Source organism: Pagrus major, chromosome 6 (genome assembly GCF_040436345.1).
Source record: "Pagrus major chromosome 6, Pma_NU_1.0".
NCBI classification, from domain to species: Eukaryota; Metazoa; Chordata; class Actinopteri; order Spariformes; family Sparidae; genus Pagrus; species Pagrus major.
Genome location: NC_133220.1, coordinates 26,157,666 through 26,169,016, shown reverse-complemented (window position 1 = coordinate 26,169,016; position 11,351 = coordinate 26,157,666). Strand labels below are relative to the sequence as shown.

The window sequence follows — 11,351 nt, the reverse complement described above, 5'->3', positions numbered from 1 at the left end:
GGGGCAGCTGGCCAGCGTGAGCCAGCTTCTTATTCAGAGTAGGTGTGCCCAAAAAAAAAAAAAAAGTCACACTCCACAATAAACCTGCTGCTGGGTATTTATGGAGGCAGTGGTATGATCCCGTTTGTGTCAGTAAACTGTGTGAAATGCAAGGAACAAGCAGTGGAAACATCTGGTGTTAATCATGAGCTATATAAATATATATAAAGTTTTGACGTCATTGAAAGCCGAGAACACAGATGACTGCCATGTGGGTTCAATGATCTGGAGAGATTTAAAAAAATATATTGCTTCAGAAGTAACTTTCCCCATTTAGCAAGATGCTGTCATGCACACTTCCACCAACAAGTTGCTTTGAGAAGACACATTAGTTTTAAATGTCTACTTTGAAAAGCTGACCTTGGCAATGTGTCTATTTGTATCACATCCACATCACTGAAGTCTACAAAGCAATGTACACAAACACAAAAGATATTCCTTTAACACCTACTTATTAAAGCCTCAACCGAAAATAATCATTAAAATATTTAATCACATTACAATCAAATGCCCGCCTATCTGTTTACTAAAAACATAGCTGTAAGCGTAGTGCCACAAGACACTGAGTTGTGTCTGGTGAGAAATCTCCATGGTGAAGTCCTCACACAACCTCTGTTTTTTCAAGTGGCAGAGGAGAGTAATAGTCAGATGATCTCATTCTATTTATCTACCTAAATATTAGTCATCTTCAGTGGTGGTACTGTATATAAAAAGTTGTGTTTAATGTAAAACTCCACTTCTGTACAGGCACAATGTGCTTGATATTTGATATTTAAAGAAGCATTCATTGATTTTTCCTTTGTTTTCTGATTACTGTAGAATGGACAAAAAACATGCATATGCTAAATGCTTCACCGTGCTAAACGTGGTTGTCTGTGTCTTGGTGCCTGGCAGGTAGCTCACAGTTGATTTACCAGAAGTGTTTTCTTTGAAAACAGCTGCAAGTTTGTAAACTTGGTTAATGATTGAAGTGAGACTGAACCCAAACAGTGAAAGAGGGGAGACTGACCCAAAACAGTGAAGTTACAGGCCATGAACCAAATCAATGAGCTGAAAGTCCTCATATGGCTGACAGGAGCTGCAGAGTTAATCAATGCAGCTGTAAAAGCACTCTCAACACATACCCCTTGTTAAAAGCCTCTGCAAGGATTTCACACATGCAACTGGTAAAAATAAGACTGATCCGATGTGACATAGATAAAAGCTATACATTTATTGCACTGAAATTGTGCAGCAACCAAGATAAGCCCCAAACATTGTTGTAAAATATCCAGCCAAAAACATTTCGGTCTTCTGGGCATTCAAATGCAGGGCATTTTGAATCATCTATCTATCTCCATGCATCTCTTTTTTTCCAATTTCAAAAGCTGTGGGGAACAGGAAAGTAATTAATATTTTGTTGTGACAGGAAGTTGATGTCTTTTGCTGACTGAGTATGTAGAAAATCTGCAACTTTAATATATAGATTAAACATTCAGGTGTTAAGGAGTCTCGCCTGTACAGCCACTAGAGGGCGCACACCAACAAGTTGTAATGGTATTGAGTGGAATTGAGGAATGAATTATGCATTACATATTACCCTTTGATTTGATATTTAGTCGTATGCTTTAGCTGATGACTTACAAAATCATTCCAGCATTTTACTTGATTTGATTACATCACATAAAAAAATAAACAATCCTATTAATACTGCTTTAATTAGACCTGTATAACATGTCTGATGAAGCAATCATATGCCACTATTATTATTGTGCCACAGTTATTGTGCTTGTAAGGAGCATCCATCACAAGGACCATAAAAATATAATTTATTCCTCAGATTTGCTATTCATGAATTTATTTAGACCCCTTTTTTAATGTTTCATAATTATCACGATGGCGATTTAACTTGGTCGTGGAAAAAAACATCAGTTAAACTCCACACTTCTTCTTGCATAGAGGAAAAACACTGCTGTGCTGACCTCTGTGGGTTGAAAGGTTGAAGTCTGTCGAACCCCCGACGACACCCACGATCCAGGTGTCAGGTTTGGTCTGCCGTGCCCAAGGATCATATAATTATCACCAGCTTGCAGTGCAAGCAAAATAGGGGTGTAAATGGCATGGGAAGATACTATCTACTATCTATTTTTCCTCAGTCATCAAAAGCTGTAATGCATAAATAGAATCCTCTGTCTAAAAAGATTTAAGCTTACTTCACTGAAATAAAGCAATTAGATTTTCTATGCACTAACCAAAACACAAGAACACCCCCCCAAAGAATAAAGTTCATGACCACTTTGACAACATCTATGTTGCATTTATAAAAAACACAGAAAATTAATAGAACATAAGCAAATTAAGAAACACAGTCACTATTTTGACGGCATAAAGTCCAATATATCAGTCGGCCAATATATTGGTTGTCTGGATATTATCGGGCGATATTGGCCTTTTACACATAAATATTGCTATTGGTGTTTATGTTGCCCAATATGTGCTGATATGAATTTTTTTATGGAGATTATAATGCATAAAAAGATGCTTGAGATAATTAATAATCATTAAATTATGTTTCAGTGCACTGATGTCAATTGTGAGAATAAAGTTTATTGTTAAACAGTGAAATGTCTTGCCTCCATAACATATGAAGTGTTTGATAACCATATTTGAGGGAACGTGTGTATATCGACAAATATAACAGTATTGGAATTTTTACTCCCTAATATCGATATTGGCCTGAAATATCCAGAATCGGTTGGGTGTTAGTATGTGGTGTACAGAAATGCTGCAAATTGCACAAAACACAACACAAACCCCTCACAGGTTGAATATGTTCAGTATTTTTACACCAATTAATACAGACAAGACATTTTCCACAAGCAAGTGAGTAGATTCATCCATAAGCACAGGTCTGCAAACTCAATTGTTGATGACTTCTTCGAACACGACGGAAAGCCATCTGTAAATATCCGTTTTTTAAGTCTATTGTGAGTGTGATCAATGAAGCTCTCCTTCTAATCAATACTCTACTGTATCAATTGTTTGCCCTACTGATCTGTATTCTCTTATTATATAAAGTCAAAATGTTGTAACACAGTAACTGTGCAACATAGTCAAAATGTTGCAGATCATACCTGAAACAATATAGAGTTGTATGCGGTTCATGAAAAACAAGCAGCCTGTTCACCCTGCTGCTGTCTGCCAGGTGACACTGTGCTGCACCACCAGACTACAGAGCAGCTTCTCACCTCAGACTCCTTAACTCAGCCTCGGCACTCAAAAACAGTTTTTTTTTTTATAAATTATTAATTCATATATAATTTGTATTTTGTGAGTTGCATTAAGGGACTACAACTAGCATTTTGTAAAACAACCCTGTGTGATAAATGAACCGTCTTCCTCGAACCTTGTACTTTGTACCTTAAATAACCTCTATACGTTATCAAATATAGTTACAAAACTGTAACACACAGAAGAATAAGTCATTGCTACGGTAAAACATGTACATCTTTCACTAATAAACAAATAAACTGAAACAAAACAACCACATGACTCAAACTGAGTCATTTATAAGAAATGTGATATTAAATTAGATGTATTATCTATATGTATTATGTATGTCTCTGAAGATGACAAGGAGAAACAGTTGAATATCATGTCTCACCAATTTCGGTCAGGAGGTTAATCTTTTCCATTTTAGGTACCCCAATTCACAGCTATTGGGGGAGGGGTCTGAGGAGGACGTTTCCAGGAGGAGGGGGTTGGGTCATGGCTATAAGTGTAGACAGTTCTCAATGGGTATGTGTGACCGACACACACAAAGAGAAAGCGAGCGGAGTAGAGAAAAGCAGAGAAGTCAGAAGAGGGGGAGGAAAGAGGAGGGAAAAAGTACGGAGGAGTCTTGTTTGTGGACTACTGTGTGACATGGGAGGCACCTCATAAACTCCTCAAGGAAATCTGGACTTGATCTTCATTTTTGCTGAACTTATAAACGAACGAATAAACTTGACCAAAAAAGAAAAAAGGAGGTAAAGAAGAAGAAGAAGAAGAAGAAGAAGAAGAAGAAGAGGAAGAAAATGAAGGACTTGGTGCAGTCAATAGAACTAGGAGTTTCTCACCAGCAGAAAGGAGTAACTCGACCCAAAGTGTGGCTACAGAATGAAGTAGTTCGCGTGGGACTCGCTGAAATCCTTTGCACATATGTCATGATGGTAAGAATACACCATTACAAAAGATGTCTCAAGTGCTTCATGCTTTCACAACTTGTTTGGTAATAATGTTACTTAAATCCGTCACAAGTGACAATTTCACTTCATTTACAAGCTCTTAGTTCTGTTTTGAACATCCTGGAAGCTTATCTTTAACACCCACATGCCATTAATTATTAATGCTATGTACTTGACCCTGTTAAAATGCCCCCTCTACCAAATCCACACAAGTGCATCTCACAGTCACATGGCTGGGGTCCTGAGTGGGGATTGGTGAGTTAAAGTGGGTGAACCCGGAAATCTAAGGTTACCAAAGGAATGGTCAGGCAGAGGGCCATATGGACAGGGTAGCCAAAGTCACATGTTATCCGTCAGCTGTTACAATAGCACATGCTGAACATTGCGCAAGCATGTGAGCAGCACACACACACTCAAAGGCATTAAGTATTTTTTGAATATGGACTTAAACTTGCTGTGCTTGCACTTGGGAAAGTGGGCTTACTCTTGACCTAAATACACATGACTTTTTAAAGGAGGAACCACATGTTTCCTGTTTCCTGAATGAATGGCTGCTGTTTTTTAGTGTAAGCTGTTTTTGTAATAGGACAGGAGTCTCTTCAGCAGAGTCAAGAGTAAAATGAAGGAGAGGAAATGCTCATTAAAATGATCTAAACAAAACACTCTTCTTCCATGCCTTCCCTAAAGTAGACTGTCTGGAAGTTTCCCCCTGTAATTTGTTTCTCTTAAATAATCGTCTTTCTTTCTCTGTGTCCAGGTGTTTGGCCTGGGATCCGTGGCCCAGGTCGTGACAGGACGGGGAGCGTTTGGAGAATACATCAGCATCAACCTGGGTTTTGGACTGGGTGTTGCTATGGGGGTCCACATTGGAGGGAAGGTCTCAGGTATGAGAGCTGACGGTTAAAACCGGAATCCTATAAATTCAGCACACATCACCTTCATCTGACACAACATTTTCCCGCTTTAATCCTGTCAGGGGCTCATATGAATGCAGCCGTGTCACTCACAATGTGCGCCTATGGCCGCCTTGCGTGGAAGATGCTGCCTCTGTATGTTTTCGCGCAGCTATTGGGGTCATTTCTGGCAGCAGGGACAATTTATGCTATCTATTACGGTGAGGACACAGTGCACACTTATCACTGAACACTTCTTCAATCCTATACATTTACTTCTCCATTTCCTAATGCTAGTCATATATCTAACAGCATCTGTCTTTTCAATGTTGTTGCCATATACAGAGGCCATATATGACTACTGTGGAGGAAACCTGACTGTAACTGGTGTTAAGGCCACAGCTGGTATCTTTGCCACATATCCTGCACCGTACCTCTCTTTGTTGGCTGGATTCATTGACCAGGTAGCCATGAAACTGGATTAAAGGATCTGCACTAACCATTTTCCGTACTGTACTGTTTAACACACAGCTGTCTTGGCAAGCATTTACGTGTGGTGTTTGTGCTGTGTGTGTGCCAGGTGTTTGGCACAGCCATGCTGCTGATGTGCCTCATGGCTCTGTCTGACCAGAGGAACAAACCGGCTGCAGCGGGCAGCGAGCCCATCGCAGTGGGTCTCCTGGTGCTGCTCATTGGTATTTCCCTGGGCAGCAACAGCGGCTACGCCATCAACCCCACCAGAGACATTGCACCCAGGGTGTTCACTGCCATAGCAGGCTGGGGGACCGATGTGTTCAGGTAGGAAGGATGTTTTGGCTTTAATGGGAGGATTTGCTGTTGCTAATGACCTTAACTACGGGTCAGTCAGGCAAAAACATCCTTGTTAATCATTAATTTCCAATGTTGTTTTTGCACACACTTCAAAGGGTAACTTCAGTATTTCTCAACCTTGACTCTATTTTCCTATGTCTTTGTGTTTAAGTGACTAATGGACACAGCAGTTATTGGGATTGGTTCCAGTATTGAGCAAGAGCTCTGCAGCCGTGCAATCTGCATTGTAATCCCTCCGGGCAATTGCGCCCCATTAATGTCCATCCACTAAAAGTGCTTGTTTTTGCAGGCTTGGATTGTTATTCTAAGTGTCTGACAACATTATGGAAAGGATCCCAACAAAGATAGACCTTTGTGTTAAAGAATAAGATCCTTTTTGTTTAGCCAGAAACAGAAGCTATCACTCTCTCCAAAGCCACCGGGCTTACAAACTTTTAAAAACTTAGTCATTTTATCACTGTGAACACATTTGATTAGAGCTTGACAGTCACTTAGACACAAAAACTTCGGAAAATAGAGTCCGGGTTAAAAAAAAATACTTAAGTTATCCTTTAAGAGTTTCCAACAATGCAACTGGTTAAACGCTTGATTTAAATATTTCCGCCAAAGAATTGTTTTTGATTACAGTTATCTGTCTTTATCTGTACAGGGCTGGAAATGGGTGGTGGTGGGTGCCTCTAGTTGCCCCCCCAATCGGAGGAGTATTGGGTGCAGGGATCTATAAGGTCTTTGTGGAAATGCACCACCTTCCCTTCTCTGAGCAGGGCGAGGTGCTGGTGGAGGAGGAGACTGCCCCTCTGGCGAAAAAAGAAAACATCTGTGCAAACGAATGTGTCTGAGACACAGTGTTTCCCTCGTAAAGGCCTGTGATTTAACATTCCATGATAATGAAGGGTTAAAAGAAAGACCAAAAACAAATTGCTTCAATAGGGGACAGAAGGACTTTTGCAAAAAGAGACACTGACCCAAATAAGGGTTTGTAATATCTTGAGCAATTCAAAATCAATGAGTCTGTTTTAGGAAGTTCATTTCATCATCACCCTCAGTTACTCAACTCGATTGAACAGGTTCTGTGCTTGTGAGAGACTGCAACACATATAAAACACACATTAATAGATATTCTTTTCCATTCTATACTTTGGAGCAGCAACAAACTATAATCTTCATTATCGATTAATCTGCCTAATTTAACTATTAATTGGAAAGACTATAAAATTGTGGAAAAAATGCTCATCACAATTTCCGATGTGACATCATCAGATTGTCCAAAACCCAAAGACTTTTCATTTACTATCATAAATGACAAGGAAAAGCAGTAAATCCTTACATTCAAGAAGCTGGAACTGGCAAATGTTTCACATTTTTCGCTTGAAAATTGACTGAAATTATCAATTTATCATCAAAATAGTTGGCAACTGATCTTCTTTTGATCGACTAATCAATTAAACAACTTATCATTGCAGCTCTAGACATCTATGGCTTATTGTTCCTATCCATGCTAGTTAAAGTAAGTACACTGAAACCAAAATGTGCCCTTTTTATGCATGGAAGATGAAAAAAGGAAAACCCACACAATTGATTCTATTTCATGTTTATATTGAGGCGATAGCAGCTGATATAAATGTCATTCAGTAATATAATCAACAGGAGGTCGCTTCCATTAGATAGGAAACTACAGTGTATGTAAAGAAAAGTAAACAGCCCCCATACATTGCACTTAAATAAACATGTATTTTTTAAAAAATAAAATAAAATAGGAACAGTAGAAGTGGCTCCTCGCAGCTTGAGAGGGCAGCAGCATAACCAAAGATAATTTACACATTCATCTTTCCAAGTATCTGGTGCGCAGCAGCCTAAAGCGAGAACGTGTAAATGTGTCTTGATTAACTATGTAGGAGCTTCAAAGTACTTGAACCGAAAACTTAATCCTTAATGTGTATTAGGTCTGCACAGTAGGATACCTTTTGCAGAGGGCTCTAAATGGATAAAGCTACGAAACGCTGGAATGTAGCCTCCTCACATCACTTCATTGATATGGAATCATCAGAGCAGATGTTTTCAAGCAAGAATCACTACTTATTTCTATGTATGTGAAGTTTACAGAGCATCAGTAAGGGACGGCGGTGATGCGATGGCCAGTGACCGACCCCTAGCTTGATGTTTTATTGCCAGTATTTGATAATGAAACATGTCATATGGTTCAGATTTGCATGCACTCTAAAGCGATGTTACTTTTCATACCAAAGCTCTGCGGCGTCATGGAGTACATATAGCAGTTTCCACTGACGCCGAGTGTCATGGTTCGAACATTTTCAATGAGGCATGTGATCAGTTTCTCTGCAGATTCAAGTGATCATTTCATTTTGAGTTTAAGACTGATACAAGTCTACACGCACTTTCACAGTATTATGTTCATTCTTCCTGTTTCCTGCAATTTTACAGTAGCACAAACATGGAATCATGTGTAATTTACCCAAATTTGCACTTAAAATACTGTGTATTATATGTATATTATTGTTGTATGATATATAAAACATGAAATATGTGCAAGTGACAATAATTGCATGTATAAACTAATACAGTGTCTTTATTGAGTGTTAGCGAGTCCTTCTTTGTTACAGCAGTGATACCATTTGTTACTACATGTCAGTATTATTTGTGCTGTGTCATCAGCACATGATCATCTTTTATGAATTGGCTGCTTTGAATTATTTTTACCACTAGATGTCACTGGTGACCACTGTGTTAAATGAGGCTTCCAATAAAGAATCTATTGGTGATGCAATTGGCTGGAAAGCCTTAGTGCAACATAAGGCCTCATTTCTCCATCACTAACAATCAGCAGTGAACGGTAAGCACACATAAGATCCTCAAGATTATCACTTGTGTTTTACAATCACCTCTGACATATAAACAAGTTAGACACACATTTACAGACCAGTGCAGCCTTGTGTTGAGCTGAAGAAAACGCTGATTATGTACCTATTTAGACATGCAGCATTTCCAGCTTAGTTTTGGACGGGATGCTCTCATGGAGATTACAGCTGCTATCACACCAGTTACTGACTGAATAGCAGACTGCTCTTCTAAGCCATGTTTGCTGTATGGACAACAGAGTTGTTTGAAATGTTTTCCTCAGATGGGGATGGTCTCACCGCTTTGCACCAGAGTGTTTTCCTGTGCCGCCTTGGTTCTTGGCAGCGCTCCCAGAGCTGCCCTGTGTCGACTGCTTCTTCTTGAGGACTGGTACCTTGGCTTTGCCTCTGAACGCCTTTGTAGGATCCAGTTTGTTGAGATAGGAATCTCCAGCAGGATCTGCAAAGCTGAGCTCAGTGCCGAAAATCAGCGGCTGGTACAGTGATGCCCACTGCTGTAGAGGGAAGAGGAGGTAGATAGTTTATAATATTTTGTATAGTTATGTGGACCAAAAACATATTATAATGTCTATTGTTAAAGTATAATTGTAGAGACTACAGAGACATTGCAAAAATCTTTTTTTACCTGAAATAGGAAATTTGTGAGGTAGTAGGATTTTGCAATTTCTTTGATGGAAAATATAGTGTCTTAAAACTTTGGTTGTTGTGTCATATTGTCAAAATGTTAAATCAGCCAACATTGTAGTATATTGTAAAGGAATTAATAAAATATTACATAAAGTCATAAACCAATGACTTCAAGTGTAATATTAGACAGCCTACAGCATAATGTATTACTTTTTAACTAATGATTCTGAAAGAATGGGAAAAAAACAAACAAATGGATGTGAAAAACAGAGACAATGCAGCTAAAAGTACTGCACTAACTCAACGTTTTGCAGATGCCATTTAAACCACAACACAAGGCCTTTGACAGAGTGACTAGACACTTTGCTACCTTGGCCTGAGGGCTGGGACCATAAGGGGTGAATGCATACTGCCACTCAGGCAGACCGAGGTGGGTGATCATCAGTCTGTAGTAGGAGGTGAAGGTTGCTGTCAGAAAATGCCAGCACAGCGAGCGGTCAAGGAACCAAATTTCACTCTGCTGGGCTACGACACCTGGAAAACACAAAGAACAACAACTAAATGAAGAAAAAAGTATTCAAACATCGATAGGTTATGTATTTGAGTATGAATAACTTTTAGCTTAACATTTTTGTTTAGAGACATCATTAATGATGCAATTTGTGAATACAAACAGAACACCTGAGGTGCAGTTCTTGTAGACTAGGCACACTTTGCCATTCCCACCACAGGAATCCAGCTCGAAGATGCGGCTCCGGGAATCAAAATGTGGTGCAGCGGGAGCACGCCCTGTCCCTGGCAGATAGCATTAATGAATCCTGAATAAATATTTACTTTCCAATCAACATTTCATTCATTAGCCTGCTTTCTGCACAGCTGAGCACACAAACAGACTTAATCAAACTTGACATGCTGTAATTGTTGAGTTAAGCCCACATGAGGATCTGACAGGTGAGGCGCTTTACCACTTTCTGTGTTGCTCTCCTCCCAGTCCAGGTCGACCAGTGAGGGTGCATTGGGTAGAGAGAATAGAGCTACTGGTTGGAGCAGTGGGCACAATCTGGCCACACTGTTAATCATCATGCATCCTAAGGGGACGCACTCATCTGAAAGACACACACAACCGCACACTTATGATTGTATCACAGTGCTAAAAAAAAGTCTAATTGCGAGAGCTATTTGCATTTACCTGTATCATCTAATCTTAATAGTAGCCTTTAGTTTAAATAAATTAAGACTTCTATGGGAATGGTTTTGTTGCAGGCAGAACATAAAACTAATGAGGTCACCTACTGTCTAGTTTAACGCTCCAGGTTAGTGTAAATCCATCAGTTGTCAGATAGAAATCTCGCAGGTCCTCTGGCAAAATACAAGTGTTTTTCTAAGGAACAAACAGAGCAGGTTCATGAGTCAGAAACCAGACCACATCTTTATGTCTTTAAGGTGTCAATTGTTTCACCTGTTCCCATGACAGCAGGCTCCTCTTCTCTGCAGGCTCCCTCTCTGCAAAACGCACATCGGCCACACCCGGCATGTTCTCTGGGAACAACAGGGACAAATGCATTTAATTTATTAACAGCCATGTAGGACGTCATGTCTGCTAGCTTGCTAGTTTCAGAGCAAACACCATGCTACACACCGAGTATTCGAGTGATACCAAGCGTCAGTCTCTCGGCTACACCTTTAAACACCAAGCTTTCTTTCAGCTCCTCCATTTGGAAGATAGCAATTACAAATTTGTACAAAACCCTGCGAGCATCCTCTGCTGCGACCTGCCCTGTATCGTTCACCTCTCTCCAAACAAGCTCAGCTGGCAACACACACAGGAAGCGACAAGTGCGGCGTTGACGCACGATTGACACATATACGAGCCAATAGAT

At 39.8% G+C, this 11,351-nt stretch overlaps 2 protein-coding genes across 2 annotated transcripts; one reads left to right on the top strand and one right to left on the bottom strand.

The window, feature by feature from the left end:
• Positions 1-3,827: 3,827 nt before the first annotated feature.
• On the top strand, positions 3,828-8,558 carry aqp7 (aquaporin 7). Its single transcript, XM_073467719.1, has 6 exons — positions 3,828-4,229; positions 5,002-5,128; positions 5,221-5,358; positions 5,483-5,601; positions 5,718-5,935; positions 6,618-8,558. The coding sequence occupies exons 1-6, from the start codon at positions 4,095-4,097 to the stop codon at positions 6,805-6,807; spliced, it is 927 nt and encodes a 308-aa protein (XP_073323820.1). The 5' UTR covers positions 3,828-4,094; the 3' UTR covers positions 6,808-8,558.
• A 561-nt stretch (positions 8,559-9,119) lies between these two features.
• Positions 9,120-11,267, bottom strand: tpgs2 (tubulin polyglutamylase complex subunit 2). The gene is made up of 7 exons (XM_073467720.1): positions 11,111-11,267; positions 10,931-11,010; positions 10,765-10,852; positions 10,437-10,577; positions 10,153-10,266; positions 9,842-10,005; positions 9,120-9,338 (listed from the first exon to the last, which is right to left on the bottom strand). The coding sequence occupies exons 1-7, from the start codon at positions 11,184-11,186 to the stop codon at positions 9,120-9,122; spliced, it is 882 nt and encodes a 293-aa protein (XP_073323821.1). The 5' UTR covers positions 11,187-11,267.
• Between the last annotated feature and the right edge of the window lie 84 nt (positions 11,268-11,351).